Below are 21,174 nucleotides of genomic sequence, written 5' to 3' on the forward strand. Positions count from 1 at the left end.
CCAAAGGTTGTGGTACGCTTGTAGTTTCAAGACTAAGTCACTACAGGTGAAACTTTGTCAATAACTCCAATACTCTACAAACAGTGCATAATTATTCTTAGAAAAAAATACTGAAATTCACAATGTTTTTTTTTTTTTTTTGGTTGCTGTACATTCGTAGAGACCAGATTGATTTACTATAGGTTACATTTTCACAATATCACCTTTACTGCTTGTATAGCACACAAATAATTTCATTAAAAACTAATTAATCAAAAATCACCTAATTCTCTTTACATTCGTAGAGACCAGATTGATTTACTAAAGGTTACATTTTCACAATATCACCTTTACTGCTTGTATAGCACACAAATAATTTCATTAAAAACTAATTCACCAAAAATCACCTAATTCTCTTTTTTCATGTTTTAAAGGTTGTAGTACACTCCTAGTGGCTTTTGATTCTACAGCACATTATTTATATTTACATTGATTCATTTATTTGTGTACAGTGGTATATATGTTTTATGAGGACACAAATGTGTATAATATTATGGGTACTACAACATAAACATGGTTTATGAGGACACTTCCTGTGTCCCAGTAAAACAAAAGGCTTAAAAATTAATATATTAAAAATATATATTTTAACATAATTGTGTACTGTACTGCATATATGAAGAAAAGGTATTGGCAAAATCCACCTGTAGTAAATCACTTTGAGTTATACACGGCTTAGTTTGGTAATGTTTTATTTTAAATGTTAGAAGTCAAGCAATCGGTGAAATTGTCAGATGATCCCTTATGCATCAAGCACTGCTTTAGCACATCAAAGCTTTCTCTGGTTTAAATTTGCTGCTACAATACACTTAAGGGTCATACACACCGGGACGAATATCGGCAACGCGTTTTTTGTGTTCACACCCAAGCGATTTTCGCTGAGGATGAGCCGAGTGAACATGCAAATTCATTCCCTGACATTAGATGGTGCTTAATGTAAAACAGAAATACCCCGGTACACAAGGTGGCGCTTGAATGTAAAAAAAAAAAAAAAAAACAGAAAAAAAATACAGAATTAAAATGTATATAATAAACATCTATTAGGGTAGCCAAGAAGTTGTAGAGCAGCCATAGTTTGTTGGGGTCTGAGGGGGGACCTGATGGTAGGACACCGGCAACTGCTGTGGAAAAAAAGCAGAAGAGGCTTGGCCAAACTCAGCATCATGCAACAGCTGATGTATTTTTAATTTGACCGAAGACTGTACGGCTGGGGACAATCTCCTTAGTACTGGTATCAAGCCAAGAGCAAACAAGTAATTTTCATCATTTTGTTGCTCTCTTCGTTGCTCTCTGAGCTCCTCTTTCTCTCTTCTGCGTTCCTCTTTCTCACTTTTCCTGGCTTCTTTGGATAAGAGGTACCGGTCCAAGAGGTCTAGTGTCTCTGGCCGTTTTCTTTTGTTTACAGTAGGCCTTGTCACAGTTGGGCTGGAGAAGTATGATCCTGGAGACGTGCTTGCTGATGCTTCTTCTCTGTCGCTCACTTCTTTTTGAACCACCACCTGGTCAACCCCTTCATCCATTTTTTCAGGAGAAATATTGCTGTGAACACTGTAAAAACAAATTCAGTTTACATCAGAAAACTTTTTTTAAATTAACACATGATAAAAAAATCCAAAACCTTTTCAGGCATAATCTCATTAAATATGTCCTTAAGTGAAGTAACTTCATAAAAGAGGATTCTACTTGTAATAAGTCCAGGACAATCCAATAAAATATGTTTAACAGATAAGGGTATTTTACAAAACATGAAAAGATCTTCACCCTTAAGCAAAAAAGCATGGGTCATATTGAACTAGAGGTGTGATCCTATGGTGAACAGGGAACATGCAATGATATCATGTTAATCGATGTTTAATGTCAATGCATTATAGTAGAGCTCACACAGCTATGTATTGTAATGTTCTAATGATAATACCTTCGAAATTCAGTTGATGTTGCGAGGAACTCCATGACCTTCATAAATTTCCACGGCTTCTTGTTTTTAGCAGCCTGTCCACTTCGGCAATCATCTTCGCGCTTTTTTCTTGTATATGTATCTCGCAGGCTTTTCCATTTCTGTTTTACCTCCTCCACTACAGCACACAAACGATGGTGATTGTCAAATGTTTGTAGGAAAAAATTACAAGCCTATGTACATGAAAGACAATTAAGTGAAATGAATCTCACCATCAAGGCCCATTTGCTGTGCAATACCACTCCATAACAGTTCTCTTTTATCAAGATTTTTGTAATCGCTGTCGCGTTTGTCATATAGTTCTTTATGTTCCGACACCAATGAGACCAGCAGCTCTACATTCATCTTGCCTTGCATCTTCTTCGTCTTATTTCTTCCCGGCAGTGTAGGCGCTACTTGGCGTATATCTTCGCCGTTACGTATGTGTGCTCGGCAAGACCGTTTTGTGTTTGAGCGCCCCCAAGTTGTGTTTTACTGTAACTTCAGAAGCGCCAATCTCATTGGTCATATAGTTTTTGACGAGGTGCGTCAAACCAAAAAAACGAACCCGAGGCTTTAAAAAAAAAATTATGCTTTTACGCGTGGCGTTTTTCGCATCGGTGTGCACACTCACATTGGCGCACTTTGTTTAGTCACGAGGTGTTAAACATCTGTCCCGGTGTGAACAGGCCTTTAGGCTATTTTTAAATAATATTTTAACGTTGATATAAAGTTGTTGCATAATGTTAAAACTAATCGTGGTTGTGGTATCTTTGTAGGACTGACGACTAGAGTAGTGGCACACGAAAGCAAATGTCTGGCGAACATTGAACCTAAAACTAACTTTACGCCGCTGGTTTCTACGACTAGCGTAAAAACGTATTCAGTCTCCCAGGCTCCGAGTTCAATACAGTTTCTTGATTTTCAAAAAGCGGTAATAAAGTCTAATTAAAGTAATAATGAAATCTTCTCAGTGTCAGTGCAGTTCCATCTCCATAAGAATTTTAAAACATGGATTTAAGACAATTTATTGATAGGTAACGTCTTATTTTTGCATGAAGGATTTGTGTATGTATCACAAATATTATTTACAGATGAATGCTGAATAAACACCAACCTCCTTGTTCCTCTGGTTTTATTCTCCTGGCTCCTCGTGTTTTATTCTCTGTGTTTCTGGTCATTCTCCCAGTTTCTGGCTCCTCGTGTTTTATTCCCCAGGTTTCTGGCTCCTCGTGTTTTATTCCCCAGGTTTCTGGCTCCTCGTGTTTTATTCCCCAGGTTTCTGGCTCCTCGTGTTTTATTCCCCAGGTTTCTGGCTCCTCGTGTTTTATTCTCCAGGTTTCTGGTTCCTCGTTTTTTATTCTCCAGGTTTCTGGTTCTCTCGTGTTCTCTTCACTCTCCTCTTTAACAAACTCCATCTTCACAGCAGAATATCTCAGTTCAGATGATACTCCTCCAGATATTTCTGTTTGCTTCAAAACATAGTCACGACTGTGAGGATGAGAATATTACAGGTATATATATATATATATATATATATATATATATATATATATATATATATATATATATATATATATATATATTAGTGCTGTCAATCGATTAAAAAAAATTAACTAATTAATCGCACAATTTTTTTTAATTAATCGCGATTAATCGCAATTAAAAGACTGAAACTTTTTGGATATGTAGATGTAAAATGTACATAATTAATGTAAACTCAAGACAAAGAAACTATTTAAATTCAAAATATGATTGTTTATTGGAATTTTTGTTTAACCTGTAACACAGATTTTCTCATGTAAACAACATACCTGCAATAAACCATCAATATCCTCCAAATTAACTGTTGGCTTGAAAGCCATATTTATTACAGAAATAAAAACACAGGCATGTAAGCACCATTTGAATTTCAAAACAATCAATGCCAATAAAAAACAAAAATGATTTCCATGTTGAATTCTTAGTGGACTGCAAAAAAATTCCAAAGTATAGTCATTGCCAGTGCTTTAAGTGGGCCGGTACGCACATGTACTCAGTACCGCCACCTCTCCGTGCGCCCAGAACGTGCTTGTAGCGTACCGGTACGCGCATTTGGACATCTGTTTTAATAGAGGTTTTAATCTTTTACCTGCACTGCTGATTTTCAGAGCGCCCTTCACAAAGCAAGCTTCCTAATTCATCCCACCCAGAGCAGAATCACATTACCCATTCACCCTTAAGTTACACAAGTGAATAGCGCATGTGTCGCTTTTCCCACTGTTAAGTGTCAACAACTCAACGTGGCCGGAGAAGGTGTGTGAAACTCGTTGTGAGTTATACTAAAGCAAAATCTTGAGTAGTTATTGTCTGATAAACATTAAAAACTGTCTGCGGAGGTTGAGTCGTCCTGCAGCCCCCGCTGGCTGCTCATTGGCTGCAGCATCTTTTTTCTAAGTTCTAAAAAAATACCGTAGACGGCAAGGCACAAATTTAGATATTCATTTATCTAATTAATCTATAGCCTAAGACAATATGACAAAGACAATATGATCTTTTTGTCCCCTTTTTGTTTTAAAGCTTGATGAAGAGAGAGAGCGCAAGTTGCTGCTGAGGAGGACAGTGATGCACGCGCACAGGAGTGATTGGCAGTTCGCGGCACTGTGTACAAAAAATACTCCGCTACACAATTATTTCGTTATTTTCGTTTAAGCTTATTAACGTTTGCGTTACAGAAAGGTCTGATTTACGCACTGTTACAGTCATTGTTTTTTTTTTTTTTTAAACAATGACATTTGAGTTCATGATTTTAATGTTGCTGTTTCTTGTGGCAGACTAAATGAAGAGTAATGTTTCTTGTGGCAGACTGAAGAGTAATCCGGCAGAGTTTATACTGAAATTTTCCGTCTAAAAGTCCTTCCTTGGTCTTATCCATATTTCTTTGCACGTTGAACACACATAGGCCACAACTGGAAATAAAAAAACTGCAACCGCGTTAATTGCGTTATTTTTTTTTAACGCGTTAAATATTTCAAATTAATCGAATGCGTTAACGCGCTAATTTTGACAGCACTAATATATATATATATATATAAAATATTTGCCAATGATTTAAGAACAAAAAAAACAAACAATTTACTTAGCAAATGTTGATAATGAAAAGAGATTTATTGAAAGAGAGCACGGGACAAATTAACATTTAAACTAGCAGCCCACGTCACTTTCTGAGTTTAGAGCTCAATGTGTGCGTGTCCGTCATTTTTTTCTGTAGCGGTCAACTTCCAGCGGATGGACATGGAGGAACAGGTAAGCACTATAAACTTTTATTCATAGTTTTTAACTGATATAACATTAGCTGTTATCAAAAAGGAGTAGTGTTTCGTATTTTTGTAGATTTTCTAATTCAATTTATTAAGTAAATGCTCTGTTTGGTTAATTAGCTCAAAAGCAATCTCAGTGGTGGTCTAAGGTAACGTTAACTCTTAAAATCTAATATATCGGTTTTAAAATATTTGAAATTTAACACGACAAACTATACAGTATAGACTTTTTAATTATTTAAACTTTAACTGTAGTAACCATAATTGGTTTGTTTTAATGTCTGCCGCTCGCTCTTGATGAAGCTCACACAAGTCATAGTGTACTTATAAACCACTGTATAAAGTTTAACGTTAATTAGACCGAGGCTGCCGAAATCATGTTCAGTGTATGTGGGATAAATCATTTCCCATTTTCTCCCTCAAGAACAACACATTCTGTTATAGCTCATTATTGGGTGTTAATGGTGTTTTTCCAGGGGGGCATGGTTTCATATTTTATTGAAGGCTCCCCAGGCGCCGCCATTGATTAGCAGACCCCCACCAAACTGGTTGTTTCAGTATCACTCAGCGCAAGACTAAATACATTTAAATTGATTTAAGTTGGTTATATATTTCAGGTCATCCTGACCATTCTGCTGTACTGGATGTGAGGACATGCTGGAACTGCATTTCTCATGGTTGAAAGATTTGAGCAGTGGTATCCAGTAGAGGTCGACCGATATATCGGTCGGCCAATATATCGGGCCGATATTTGTCATTTTTTAATATATCAGCATCGGCGGATATCCGTGTTTAGTAGCGCCGATTTAAGTCAGGCACGTCGGCGGGCAGCCCCGGGTTATTGGTGCAGTGGAAAGTGCTGCTAAAGGACCCCAAGCCAAAACTTTTGGAAGATTCAACAACAGTCCTGGGAGATAAAGGTAGTCAAAGAATTTCACTCTGTAAATGGGGTGGAGAAGTTGGCAGCTCTTACAAATACTGCAGCGTGATTGAGGGCTACGTTACTCCGCCCCGCTCACAGACAGCACCCTGCTCGGAGAGACAGCTGTACTGGAGCTGCCCAGAATGGTGAATCACATTTGTTCGGAAGCATTTTATATGTTTGATTGACTGTACTTTATTTTAATAATGAACGGACTGCAATGTAACTTTGAAATTAGAATACACTTTAGATGTTCTGTGTCATTTATACCAAACACAAATGTTGCTAGTTGCTAGTGGGTTTGCAGCACTACTATTATAAAATTTTTATACATTTCATTTTTTATATTTTTTCAGTTTAATTGATTTTTATTTATACAATTGTATTTATTTTATTTAAATGTATATTTAAGTTTACATTTATGTTCCAACAAACTTGAAAAATTCAGCTTGATAAATGCTCTAAAACTTGTATTTAAATGATTGACATTTTTTCTATATATATATATATATATATACCGTATTTTTCGGACTATAAGTCGCATTAGTCCAAAAATACGTAACGACGTGGAAAAAACATAAATCGCACTGGGCTATAAGTTGCATTTATTTAAAACTAAGAACCAATAGAAAACATTACCGTCTCGAGAGGGCACTCTATGCTAATTATTTTTGTCAAATTAATTTTGATAAATAAGTCGCACCTGACTGAGATATATATATATATATATATATATATATATATGTACGTATATGTATATATATATATATGTACGTATATGTATATATGTATATATGTACGTATATGTACATGGGAGAGAGACTTAAAAGCAAGGATGCATAAGATTGAATTTGAAAAAATTTATTTCATGTCTCCTTTATTTTTTTTTTAATCTTCTGAGAAGCTCAGTAATTATGGTTCTTTGGTAATTGCAATATTGTTTGTTTGTATGGTTTATCTTCTGATAGTGAAGCAGTATTAAATACGGAGCCCCGCACATGACATGCAAGAAAAAAATTAATAGTGTGCACATTTTACTAATTTGTTCCCTCAATTTACTAAAACGTGCACACTATTACTATAAAATTTCCTCCATTTTCTAAATCGTCCACACAATTTACTAATTCATTCTCTCGATTTATAAATAGTGCACGTGGTTTAGCCAACTTTTTTCCTGCATACCATGTAATTAAGAGGGCTTTTACGCTGGGCTTGTTGCAGCGGTCCGAGCCAGAGCGCGATTGTTCCCAGCGCCGCCCTCAACGTTGGTTTGCTTTCACACTCAATAGTAGTATCAAACCCAGGTACGTTTGCAGTCACCTTATGTCATCGCAAAGGCACATTGAAAATGGTGTTATTTTGGTGCTATTATGCACAGCATAATAATTAATAATTACATTTTAATTATTTCATTTTAATTCATATAATTTTGACTTTTAGGAGTGGTTGGAATCAACCTCGGCTCTCTTGTATGTTGAGGAAACAATGATATCGACAGTGTTACGCATGCACGGAATACTTTACTTTCTGAACAAGTGCGCACCTGAGTCCGTGTTGCTTGCACATTCACGTAAAGCGCGCCACAATTCGGGAGCAACCGAACTCAGACGACCTTCTCCAGGTAGTCTCGAGTTCGGTACCCCAGTGCGCACCAGGTTCCGATGACAGCGTTCACATTAGCGATTTTTCATGTGAACTGTGCCCCATTCCGCACTAAACTGCCAGTGTGAAAGCCCCCTAAAGCACTTCACCACCAGACATTACCAGGTGCCTCATATACAACGCTCAGGGAACAAATTTACCTTTCTTTCTGAAAATAAAGTGCAGTATCTGCTGAACTGTTTCATATCTTTTTATCATGTCTTTTTTTTTTGCACCAAATTATGTAGAGTTGTATCAATAAGTGTACTGATAATTATTTTCACTGATAACGTCATTAACTATAACATCCTTAATAAATACATTTTCTATTGATTATATTGTGTAATCTATGAATTGATGTGTTCAGTTTTCTGTGCTCATGACTTGGTAACACTTTGCATGGTTAAAGAACAGGTGCAGTGTTCAAAATGTTTTGGCTTGGTTTTTGTATTAAGTAGCGCGGAATAAATGTCGATTTGTGAATGAATGCAGTGTGTTTTTGTCTATCATTTATTAAAATTTAAGGTTTTTGTATTGGTTCACATTATGAATGCATTTAATATGAATCCCCCATAATTCTATTGAGAATGAGAAGTTGTCGTCATAGCACAAAGCCCCTCCCTCGATATCACGGTCTCCGCCATGTTGGAATCCTAATCAGAATGAGCTTTATTGACAGATATGTTTACACATACAAGGAATTTGTTTTCGTGACAGAAGCTCCGCAGTACAACAGAATGAAAGCGACAACGAATGATACCGGCGGCGAAACAGGATTGTTTAAATGTGTTGTTAAGAGGAGGTTCTCGCAATTCTGCACTGTTTTACCATGCCTGGAAGTTACTGCTGCGTTAAAAACTGCTGCAGTACCTCACACGATACATATGGAAAACATAGGAACAATGAAATACCGTTTTTTTAGGTTACAACAAGCGCAAAACAGCGGTATTTGGAGAAGCTCTCAAGCGGCACAGAGACCTGGACCATTTACCTCCATGCACACATATGGACATTGGGAATTATATTGTTTTTGGTTTAAGTTACTACACAATGCAGGAGTTTAAAAGCCACAAGTGTTTGGAAAGTTACGAGGCTTTCTGCTGTGGCTGGGTCCATTTACAGCAAGTGATGAAAACAGTGTTGTACTGGCCAAAGTAAGTTTATTCACATGAGTTTTAGCGTATTGTAATTACATTGCATTTAGAATTAACTGCGACTGAACACTAGATTGTAACGAGATGTTCAATGTATACGAACGTTTCCAACATGTTTTGATTTATGCTAAAGCTGTGTATGTTTAGTTATAATTTGATTTTAACCCAATGACACATACTGTGCCAGGTTTTTTTTGTTGGGGGCTGCAAAGTGGACAAACCAGTTCTGGGTTAGCTAGGGTAGTTAAATGTGTGATTGCGAGATGTAAATGTCCGGGTTAGATTAAGCCATTAACAGCGTGAATGCAAATTGACTTACATTGTAAACAATATAATTCCCAATGTCCATATGTGTGCACTGAGGTATATGGTTCAGGTCTCTGTGCTGCTGCAGGGAGCTGCCTGGGAGCTTCTCCAAACACCGCTGTTTTGCGCTTGATGTGAGCTTGTTCCTGTAATGTCCACTTTCTTTCACCTTATGTTTTTGCATTGCTTTACTTTCTTCCTTTTCTTTCTCTTATTCGTAGATCCGTCTCGATCTGTCCGGCCGACAAAATAAATGCGCAAAAATGAAAGCGCTCTGAAATGTTCAGTCGCGCCTCTGTGAAGTTCTGAAGGCATTGCCCCTGGCAACAGATAGCGTATCCTTCCATCAGGGACGACCGGCTCAGACCCCTCCCATATCAACCCAAATCGGCACGTGACTTCTCATTCTCAATTACAATTAGAGTTCATAAGCTTTATTTTTGCACCAGAGAAGGTTTGAGTTTATTAGTTATTTGTGTATTTCAAGGTAATGGTCAGAGCACATCAGGACACAGACTGAAGGTGAGGTGTAAATATTGTGGTATTTTGGTCGTTAGGACATACTTCGTATTTGGTACGTCGCTGCGACGAATATGGTCACGATGTAACTGTGGTAGCTGGGTTTGGATTTATAGAAATGTAATACATTTTACACGTACAGAAAATGTAATGTTAAAATAAATATTAGAAATTAATATATGGACATAGTCTGATATCTAAACGTATTTACATGTAAAGTAAATGTAAATATTTCAGATAAAAAATATTTATACATTTAATAAATATGAAAAATATTAAAAAGCAGCCAAAATCTAATAATTTAAATATACGTTTCATAATATATTTACAAATATTGTATGAAATATGTTCTTCTATTTGAATTTAATATATTTAAATATATCAAAATATAGTTATTAATAACATTTTTCAATCTATGTGACTTTTGTATGTGGAGGTTTGTAGTACATTGCTAGAGTCTCGACTGACTTAATAAAGGTGACATTTGCAAATACCTCTGAAGTTAAGTGTCACGCTCAACTATTTACCTCAGTCACCGTCTTTAAACAAGTACAATAACTTTCCATTTGTTGCAGCTCACATTAAGTAAGTCAGTTTGCATTTACTACAACCTTCTAAAATCATTCGTTACAAAGATCGATTGGGCATTGTTTAAGGTTTTTGGGATGGAATTTGCAGACGGTCCCTTAAACGATGCAATTATCCATGGATATTTAAGTTTGAACTTGAAACTAACTTTATTGCACAGATTTGATCTGCCAAAGAACAATCTTGAAGAATTATGTTTTCGATGAAATCGTAGCAGCAAGAATTGATATTTGTTCGCATTTATCATCCTCGCAGATCATAACAGCAACATTACTGCAAACATCGAAACCATCATTTACATGAACATGCAAAAACATAAAATCGCTCAGTTCTTAATGAACTCCTTGTGTTTTCCTGCTACTCTTAATGTAACGCACATCTTACTCGATGAAAACAAAACAGAAACGACCTCATGTACTGTTCAAACATACAGTGTAAAGTGTGTTTTACCGTTGTTTAAAGATGAGAAATACCGTGAACTGCTCCCCTCTCCTCAGAAGATCGCTGCAGCTGCGTCCGAAAGCTTTGAGGACTCTTAGTTCACGGTTTCTGCTGAAAGTGATTTGTTCCTCAGCTCTCACTGAATCCAGGACTGCAGCCGTTGAGCTCAAGCAGAACAAAGAGGAGTTTCCCAAACACTGGGCGTTTTCACACCGGGATACACGTTTAAACTGTCCAATCAGGAAACCCCTAAGAAGAAGACGAGCGTTATTATTCTCTTTTCACTTTCTGAAGTTAGCTATATTGTTATGTCTAGATCACGAGAAAACAACTTTATGAACTCTATTTTAAAAGTTTATGATACTTTTCTTTAGGACATTTATAAACCAGAGAACAAATGCAGTTTTCCAGTGACACAGCACACATTTAACAAAGTCTCCTTGAAGTTGTGAATCGTCAGAAGTGATGAAATTAGAAAACTGCTTAAAAACTGCAGCCTCTCTCCAGACCTTAGTCTCAACTTAAAACTTTTCTACTGACTTTGTTCTCTAAATAACTCATTTACCTTTCTGCTTCTCAATTTCCCCGTTTCTGTCTGTATGAGCACCTTCTTGACATAATTGATGTTCATCTTATGATTGCATGACCTCTTGTTTTTAATTATCTGTAGTTCTTTGTCAACACTTCTTTGTCTGATTCTCTGGTGTATTTTTTGCCAATTCCTTCTGTTATTTTGTAAAGCATCCTTGGGGTCTTGAAATGTGCTATACAAAAAAAAGAATTAAAATTAAAATGGGATTTCACTTTGATTTAACACTATTTGTTTAAAGCTGTTTTGTGTTTGATGAGAAATAAAACTTAAAGCTCAAGATTGTTTTCTGGTCATTCATCAGTGTCTTTGCAAAGTGATTAACCTCACTCTTTTGTCTCTATACATATTGACACATTTACATAGATGGACGAACAATCACCTGATTTTGTAAATGCGGACAATAACATTTGCATTAAGCACCCAGTTTGTGCTTGTCTATAGCTTTCATACAAAATGAGTCTACCATAGCAGAAATATGGCTTTTTAAAGGGGGGGGGGGGGGGTGTGAAATGCTATTTCATGCATACTGAGTTTTTTACACTGTTAAAGAGTTGGATTCCCATGCTAAACATGGACAAAGTTTCAAAAATTAAGTTGTACGTTTGAAGGAGTATTTCTGTTCCGAAAATACTCCTTCCGGTTTGTTACAAGTTTCCTTATATGGGTCCTGAGGCACTTCTGCCGGAAGAGCGCGCGCTCCCGTATAGCAGAGCACTGAGAGCACAACAGACTTTACTGATCAGAGCGAGAGCGAAATGTCACAAAAGAAGTGTGTTTTTGGTTGCCAGGGCAAGACAACCCTGCACAGATTACCAAAAGAGAAACAGCATTAAGGGACCAGTGGATGGAGTTCATTTTTACAGAGCATCAACGGAGTTGTGCAAGTGTTTTTGTTTGTTCCCTGCATTTCGAAGATGCTTGTTTTACAAACAAGGCCCAGTTTGACGCCGGATTTGCATATCGTTTATTTCTTAAAGATAATGCAGTCCCAACGAAAAAGGGTCACGATCGTGTGTTGGAACCTCAGGTGGTGAGTAAAACTGCTTCAAATATCTCTGTGTTGTTAACTTAGCTATCGGCGCATGAGCACATCAAGTAAACAACATGCGATGTTGTCATCAAACTGCACTTTCCGAATGTACACCTTAAAAAAAAAGAAAAAAAAAAGAAAAAGACGACATAAAGTGGAACTTAGTCATTTTTCGAAACCACTAAGCAAGTTTACAGTTTCAATACATACTACATAGAGACGTCCTGCTGTAGTCGTTGCTGCTGCTGCTCTTGTTCAATTTCAACCTCTGGATCTGATTCTGGATCATAAATATACGCTGAATCTGACTGTTAGCCATGGTTTGTTTTGGATGATGTTTTTTTCCTCACGGTAATGTCACAGCTTCCAGACACTTGCAACGCAAAAGCTTTACTCGCGCTCGTGATGCTTTAGCTCCGCCCACACGTCACGCCTCGAGCCGCTCGTGTTTTTCCGGACAAAAAATCGGTACAGACTATTTCTCTTATAAATATAATAAAACTAAATACTTTTTGGAGATATGAAGGATGCAGTACTACTCTATAGGTACTCAAGATTAACAGGAGATTAATCCCTAAGTAGATTTTTACCTTTCATGGTAATTTTAAAAAAAGTTAATGAAGGGAAGGATGTGTGGAATCATGCTGATAGAATTGTTCTCTCTCGCGCGCACACGATCCACTTCCTCAGTTCTCATATACAGCGCGCGATCAGTTCTCAGCGCTCAAATACACACACAGCAGTCCAAATGTTTATTGTGTCGAGTATCTCACGTAAATACAGTAGGTTATGGATTAAGTGAACAGGTGTGTGAAAACTGATTATGTGTCAGTATTTTATGCATGCCTTTCGTCTTAAAAGGACAGCATTCCAAATTAATGTTAATGTGAACCAATAAAAGATGCTAAAAATGTATCCATGTTAAGTAAAACCTACTGTATCTGAAAAGAGTTTAATTTGTAATCTCTATTGTATTTGTCTTATTGTGTTTTTTTAATAATATTATTTAGGGCTGCATGATAAATAATATTATTATTATATCAAGCTACGTTGATATAGTGGGTGGGATATTTTTTTTTCCTATTGAAAGAGCGATCTGACATGATAGCTCACTATCAGCATTTATTTTATCTGTTCGTAACATTTCTTACAGATTATTGCTTGGTGTAAGAGATAAAGATCCGGTAAAGAAATCTTGGTAGCACTTTATTTTACAGTCCTGTTCCTCATGTACATACTATGTACTTATTATAGTAATTACAATAACTAGGTACTAACCCTGAACCTACCCCTACCACATGTAGTTACCTTGTATTACCAGAACTTTCTTAGATAAATACACTGTAAGTACACTATAAGTACATGTTAGTACTGTAAAATAAAGTGCAACCGAAATTATATAGGCTCTCTCTGACTCTCTCGTGCACCTGTGCGGTTTAAAACACCAAATAGTTATGCTATGACAAGAACAAAGAGTCTCTCTCTTGCTCCATGCATGCACGATAATATCGTGCATCATCGATCTCATTGACTGACGATATGATGATTTGAAAAATGACCATATCACCCAACACTTATAAATGATAATGAAGTTAATTTGATCTACAACTTAACTCAACCTCAGTGCTTTAACTTTACCCCAGAGCTACCAAATACTGTCTGTAGATCTGAGTGGCTCTGGTACTGCTGCCCTCAAATGTTAGTCTGGAGCCTGTGAACTTAAAATAAAACTGCACATTGTAATGTCTGTAAAAGGCATTTGTTGGTATATCAGTCAAAATGGGGGGAAATATGAAAAACTGCGTTGCAGGTTGATTTAAGGTGTGCCTCTAAATTTTCTGCTTGTGCTCCTAAAAATGTTCAGTAAGGGGCTACAGTACTCCAAGTAAAAAAAAAAGTTGGTCTGGAGCCCTGGATATTATTAAAGACAATGTATATTATCAATTTATTTTGAATATAGCCTTCATGATTTGCTGTTGCAAAATATGTACATTAGTGTGATAAACGCTTAACCAGTTTGGTGATTGCTTCCGGCCGGTGCAAAATTGTCATTATGCAGGGTTTTTGGAAAACAGCTAACTGACATGGAAATAAAAGCAGAAAAATGGGAAAGAGCAAATTCCAGAAGAAGTGGCTGGAAGGTGAACAGTTTGGTTGCAGCCCATTGATGGGCAAAACGGGGAAGGATTTTGCTGCGTCTGTAAAACGGTATTTAAGCTGGGAGCAATGGAAATTAAGATTGTAAAATCACATGCAAGCTGACAGCCACAAATCAGGGGTAAAAGGCAGACTGAAATTAACTATGTCTATTTATTTTAGCGTGGCCAACAAAGCTTCAACAACTTTTACAACTATGACGACAGCTGCTGCTGTTAACAATTAAAATGGATTTCATAGGACCCTACAAATGAAAATGTCATGCATCTGAAGCTGTATTTTAATAATAAGCAACAGTGTGTATTATATGTTTATTGTTTTAAATGGTGCTCACTCATTTCTGTGAAGGAACAAGCACACTTCATGTTTGCTTGAAATAATCCTCAAGCATCTAAATGCATAATTTCCTTCAGTTCAGTTTAAATTTGTAAATAAAATAAATTTATTTTAAAGTTTATAATTTTATCAACCTTGGATTGTGTAGAAAATTGTTTAGTATATAGGGCCCAATTCCTGTATTTTGCTTGGGGCCCCCAAATCACTAAACCCGCCCCTGCTTATCATATCACTTTCACTGTACAGAAACAGAGCAGAGAACATTTACATTATCAAAGAACATTTTCACTGAAAGTCTAGTTCACTTTCGCTGACACTCATCTATTCTCTTTGCTCTTCTGCAGCATGAACACAAACATGTAGTCTTCCATTGTTGTTGTTGTTTGTGTTACATGACGTAGGGTTGAGACGTGGGGTGATGACATCATTGTTTCACAAAATATACGGATTGGCTGTACACATGAAAATGCAAAGGTGTCATTTTAAGATTTATGCACTCTGGGACCCAGTTTCAAGAAATAGGGATTTCACTCTCCCAAAACACCGGATTTCTCTGGACAAAACATATATACCACAGGAAAAATGTACATATACAGCTAAATGTGTCTCCGTTTGTACGGGGCCTTACTGTGATTGTTTTATATGACTGTGTATAACAAATGACTAAATTAAATGCTTCCCACGTACAGTGCAGTGATACGGTTCCTCTCCAGTGTGAATCCTCTCGTGTTTTTTCAGATTTGATGAAACATTGAATCTCTTGTCACAGTGTGAACACTTATAAGGTTTCTCTCCAGTGTGGATCCTCTCGTGTTTTTTCAGACTTGCTGACTGACTGAATCTCTTGTCACAGTGTGAACACTTATACGGTTTCTCTCCAGTGTGAATCCTCTCGTGTTTTTTCAGACTTGCTGACTGACTGAATCTCTTGTTACAGTGTGAACACTTATAAGGTTTCTCGCCAGTGTGAATACTCTCATGTGTTTTCAGATATGCTGACGCACTGAATCTCTTGTAACAGTGTGAACACTTATAAGGTTTCTCGCCAGTGTGAATCCTCTCATGTCTTTTCAGACTTGCCGTATCACTGAATCTCTTGTGACAGTGTGAACACTTATAAGGTTTCTCGCCAGTGTGAATCCTCTCATGTCTTTTCAGACTTGCTGACTGACTGAATCTCTTGTAACAGTGTGCACACTTATAAGGTTTCTCTCCAGTGTGGATCCTCTGGTGCTGTTTTAAACTGCTCACTGAACTAAAAGTCTTTTCACACTCAAAGCACATGTACTCTGTATCAGCAGTATGCGTTTTCTTATGTACTTTCAAACTTTGTGGATGCAAAAACCTATTACCACACAAATGACATGGATGTGGCTTCTCCTCTGCATGAACTTTTAAGTGTTTCTTCAAAAGTGAAACCCATAAAAACATTTTACCGCATTGATCACATGCGTGCTGCTTCTCACCAGTGTGGATGTTCATGTGTCTCTTCAGGTTTGCGGATTGTTTGAAACACTTCCCGCACTGATCACAAGAGACTGGTTTTGCTCCAGTATGAATTCTCATGTGACGCTCAAAACCTGTTTTGTGTGTGAATCTCTTTCCACACTGAGTGCAGGTGAAAGATTTCTTGACTCTTTTTTTCTTTAAATCTTTCGGTTTGGTTTGAGTGCAACTCATTGGTTTTCCTCCAGTTTTGACATGATTTTTCTCCTCAACTTCATTTGATTCTTCATTCTCCTCTTTTTCTTCAATTAACTCTGAAATAAAAGTAAAAATTATTTTTGGTAACTTGTTAAAAAAAGTGAACATAAAAGTGAACCCATTCAATGCTTAACATCTGTAAATACACAATTAATTTTCTTTGCTTCAGATTGTATGGGGACAACTCGATAAAATAACACAAAATGAACATGTTATTTTTTCAATGCCCTCTACACACTTTGAAGCATCGTTGTTCTTTGGAGTCAATTTGACCCCAGGGTCTTTGTTCAGTTCAGTTCAATTTATTTTTATAGCACACATAAAACCACCATGGTTGATCAAAGTGCTTAATGTCCGGAAAATAAAAATAAAAAGTTAGACAAAAAATAGACAAATACAGTAAAACATCACAATGTCTCATCTCAACTTGAAATAAAAGCCAATACAGGTGTGTCTTAAGTAATGACTTAAAAATTCCAACAGTCTGAGCAGTTCTTATGTTTACAGGTAAACTATTCCACAAATTAGGTGCCACCACTGAAAAAGCTTGGTCACCGTTATTTTTCAACCTAGCTCTCTGTACATTGAGGAGCACCTGATTGGATGACCTCAGTGCTTTAACACGAGCGTGGACATGTAAAAGCTCTGATAAATACACAGGCGCCAACCCATTTAAAAGCTTAAAAACAAACAATAAAATCTTGAAATCAATCCTGAAGAGGACAGGAAGCCAGTGTAGTGAAGGGGTAATGTGCTCATACTCTTTAGTCCCAGTTAAAAGCAGAGCTGCTGCATTTTTGACTAACTGTAAGCGCTTTAGCCAATAGTCTCAGTTGAAAGAAACTGGCATTTACAAAAGAACTACTTTATTTTTCAAATTTAAAACCACTGTCAAAAATCACACCAAGATTCTTGGTAAACAGACAAACATATACACCTAAATTACCAAGTGCATCTACACAAGCCCTTAAATACCCAGGACGACCAAACACAACAATCTCAGTCTAATTTTCATTAAGACAAAGAAAGTTCTGATCCAGCCATATTTTTAAATCTCTAAGGCAATTAAGTAATGACAGAAAATAACCTTTGTCATTTGCTTTGACAGGCAAATAAATTTGTACATCATCTGCATAACAGTGGAAGGTGATATTGTGCTTTCTTAAAAATACCCTAAGGGCAGCATGTACGAACTAGGGCTGTAGTACTCGAGTCCGGTCTTGGACTCGAGTCCGGACTCGAGACATTTTTCTGTCGTCTCGGACTCGTTGAATTTGCACTCGGACTTGTCTCGGACTTGGCCATTGGACTCGCCAAGTCTTCTAGTTGGTCTCGACCGAGTCCAGCAAAAAAATAAAATAAAAAATTTCTCCTTCAAAACAAAACCACATTTGCATGATGTCGCGACTGAAAACGTGTGGAAAACGCTAGGCGCGGCGCTCTCCATATTTCCAAAGCACTCTGTAGCCTGCGCTTGCGCTCCAGTGGCGTCTGCTGTTGCTGGGCAACCATGACCCGCTCTCCATGATGACGCAGAAGTTTCAGCAAAGAATAAATGGAATTCACTTAAAATCACTTGCAGTAGCTCTGCTAATAGATTCATTTAAAAAATGGCTATCCTTGTACAACTATGATCATCTGTTTCTCCATCTTGCCTTAGCTTTCAGTATTGTTCTCTACGGACCTCAGTGTGTATCAATCACTCCTCTCTTCCTTCTCTGCAAAGGTCTTAACAGCTAAAACATCCTACTACCACAACAAAATTAACAGCTGCTGTGACGCTCGGACACTATTCAAGACTTTCTCTTCTCTTCTTAATCCGCCGCCTCCACCTCCTCCATCGACTCTTACAGCGGACGACTTTGCAACTTTCTTCACAAATAAGACGAGATCCATCAGTGAACAATTCTCCACACCACAGACTGAGGAAAACTTCACAATGACTGATGCACACTCTTTATCCTCCTTCTCCCCACTCTCAGAGATGGACGTCTCCAAAATTCTCCTCTCCAATCATCCTACTACTTGTCCACTTGATCCTATCCCCACTCACCTCCTTCAAGCGATCTCTTCTTCAGTCATACCTTCACTTACTCACATTATCAACTCCTCTCTTCAATCTGGAACATTTCCCTTAGCATTCAAGCAGGCTCGGGTAAGCCCACTGCTCAAGAAACCCTCTATAAATCCAGCGCTTTTTGAAAACTATAGACCGGTATCCCTTCTTCCATTCATTGCAAAGACACTTGAGGGGGCTGTGTTCAACCAGCTTTCTATGTTCCTTGGACAGAACAACCTCCTGGACAGCAACCAATCTGGCTTCAAAAGTGGCCACTCAACTGAGACTGCTCTGCTCTCGGTTACTGAAGCCCTGCGACTAGCAAGAGCAGCTTCAAAATCCTCTGTACTCATCTTACTGGACCTGTCTGCTGCTTTTGACACTGTTAATCACCAGATTCTTCTGTCCACCCTCAGAAAGATGGGGATCTCTGGAACTGCTCTCCTGTGGGTTAAGTCCTACCTCTCTGACAGATCCTTCAGTGTGTCTTGGAGGGGTGATGTTTCAAAGTCACACCACCTTGCTACTGGGGTTCCTCAGGGCTCAGTACTTGGACCACTTCTCTTCTCCATCTACATGACATCTTTAGGATCTGTCATTCAGAAGCATGGCTTTTCTTATCACTGCTATGCTGATGACACCCAACTCTACTTCTCATTCCAGCCTGATGACCCGACGGTAGCTGCTCGCATTTCAGCCTGTCTGAGTGACATTTCCCACTGGATGAATGACCATCACCTTCAGCTTAACCTTACAAAAGACTGAACTACTGCTGATTCCAGCTAACCCATTGATTCATCACAACTTCTCTATACAGCTGGGCTCGTCAACCATAACTCCTTCGAGGACAGCCAGAAACCTAGGAGTTGTGATGGATCATCAGTTAAGCTTCACTGACCACATTGATACAACGACCCGGTCCTGCAGGTTTGCCTTATACAACATTAGGAAGATTAGACCCTTCCTGTCAGAGCAAGCAACCCAACTTCTTGTACAAGCTCTTGTTCTCTCCAGACTGGACTATTGTAATGCTCTCCTGGCGGGCCTTCCTGCATGTACTGTCAAGCCTCTGCAAATGATCCAGAATGCAGCAGCGAGGGTTGTCTTCAATGAGCCAAAAAAGCTCATGTTACTCCCCTCCTCATCAGGTTACACTGGCTACCAGTAGCTGCTCGCATCAAATTCAAGGTACTGATGCTTGCCTACAAGACAACCACTGGCACGGCACCAACTTACTTAAACTCACTGGTTAAATCCTATGTGCCCTCCAGAAGCTTGCGCTCTGCAAGTGAACAACGCCTTGTGGTGCCATCCCAAAGAAATTCAAAATCACTCTCACAGACCTTTTCCTGGACTGTGCCCACCTGGTGGAATGACCTCCCAATCTCAATTCGTACAGCGGAGTCTTTACTCACTTTCAAGAAACATCTAAAGACTCATCTTTTTCGCCTGCACTTAACCTACTAACACCAGTACTTTTCCTTTTCTTGTCTTTTTCATTTAATATAAAAAAAAAAATTATATACACCTGGCTATGCGTTCTATACTAGACTAACTGAGACTTGTCATGGCACTTGTATTCTGTTGTTGTTCTCTTGTTGACCTGACTGCTTCTATTGTTCTCATTTGTAAGTCGCTTTGGATAAAAGCGTCTGCTAAATGATTAAATGTAAATGTAAATGTAAATGTTCCGGGAAAGGATGTGCATGACCAGTGGTGCACTCACTGCGACCTGAAAAGTTTAGATGTTTCTAATTTAATTTTCTACCTGTTAGATTGTGTTTTATTTATGTCTACACCTAGATAGCCTTTTTTTTTAATCAATAAACGCGTATTAATGTATAGCCTTATGCAACAATTACATATGTAAATTTTAAAAACTTTATATATGACATTACATATTTACATTTTCATGTAACAGCCAGTATTTGTATCTGTAACAATCACAAAATTTTTCCTATCTGCATTCGGATACAATATCGTACAGTTACTTGATAAGACTGTTATGACTTTTTATATATTTTTTCGTAGTTATCACTGAACAAGTATGTCGTGTTAAACTGAAATAATTATTAATTTCTAAAATAATATTTATCATGCAAGCAGAGAGATGTCATGACAAACGTTTAGTGATCATTTGAACACGACTGAATCCATTCAATGCACACATTCTCATTACGCAGAACACTTTGAGCGAGTCTTAATGTTAATGAACTTCACTAAACAGATGTGTGTGTTCCGCGCAAACCAGCAAAAGGTAAATATGCAAACATGTAGGACAAGTAGACAATGTATCCGTATCGAAGCTGATTATTAGCCTACCCTTGAGAGAGAACTGATTTGGTTTTTGAGAGACTGAGACGCCCAGCGCGGCTGTTTGATTGGTGAGCGCGCTGTGCTTATTCCATTCATTCGTATCATGGTAGCCTAAGCTTTCAATATTTGCCTTTTAAG

At 37.7% G+C, this 21,174-nt stretch overlaps 2 protein-coding genes across 3 annotated transcripts in view; both read right to left on the bottom strand.

Annotated features, from left to right (window-relative positions):
• On the bottom strand, positions 1-3,206 carry LOC113093324 (uncharacterized). Its single transcript, XM_026259141.1, has 3 exons — positions 3,090-3,206; positions 1,955-2,111; positions 1-1,587 (listed from the first exon to the last, which is right to left on the bottom strand). Exons 1-3 carry the CDS (start codon positions 3,151-3,153, stop codon positions 1,080-1,082), a joined length of 729 nt encoding a protein of 242 aa, XP_026114926.1. The 5' UTR covers positions 3,154-3,206; the 3' UTR covers positions 1-1,079.
• An 11,297-nt stretch (positions 3,207-14,503) lies between these two features.
• LOC113093309 (zinc finger protein 239-like) overlaps positions 14,504-21,174 on the bottom strand; it is a 56,625-nt gene continuing 49,954 nt past the window's right edge. Inside the window, exon 4 of one of the 2 annotated variants that reach the window (XM_026259115.1) lies at positions 14,504-16,200. In XM_026259115.1, the coding sequence (XP_026114900.1) occupies positions 15,621-16,200 (580 nt within the window). In that variant the 3' untranslated portion in view covers positions 14,504-15,620. Of the gene's footprint in view, positions 16,718-21,174 lie in introns of both variants that reach the window. The other variant, XM_026259116.1, reaches the window with a different exon arrangement.

This window comes from Carassius auratus, unplaced genomic scaffold, assembly GCF_003368295.1.
Source record: "Carassius auratus strain Wakin unplaced genomic scaffold, ASM336829v1 scaf_tig00214963, whole genome shotgun sequence".
NCBI lineage: Eukaryota > Metazoa > Chordata > Actinopteri > Cypriniformes > Cyprinidae > Carassius > Carassius auratus.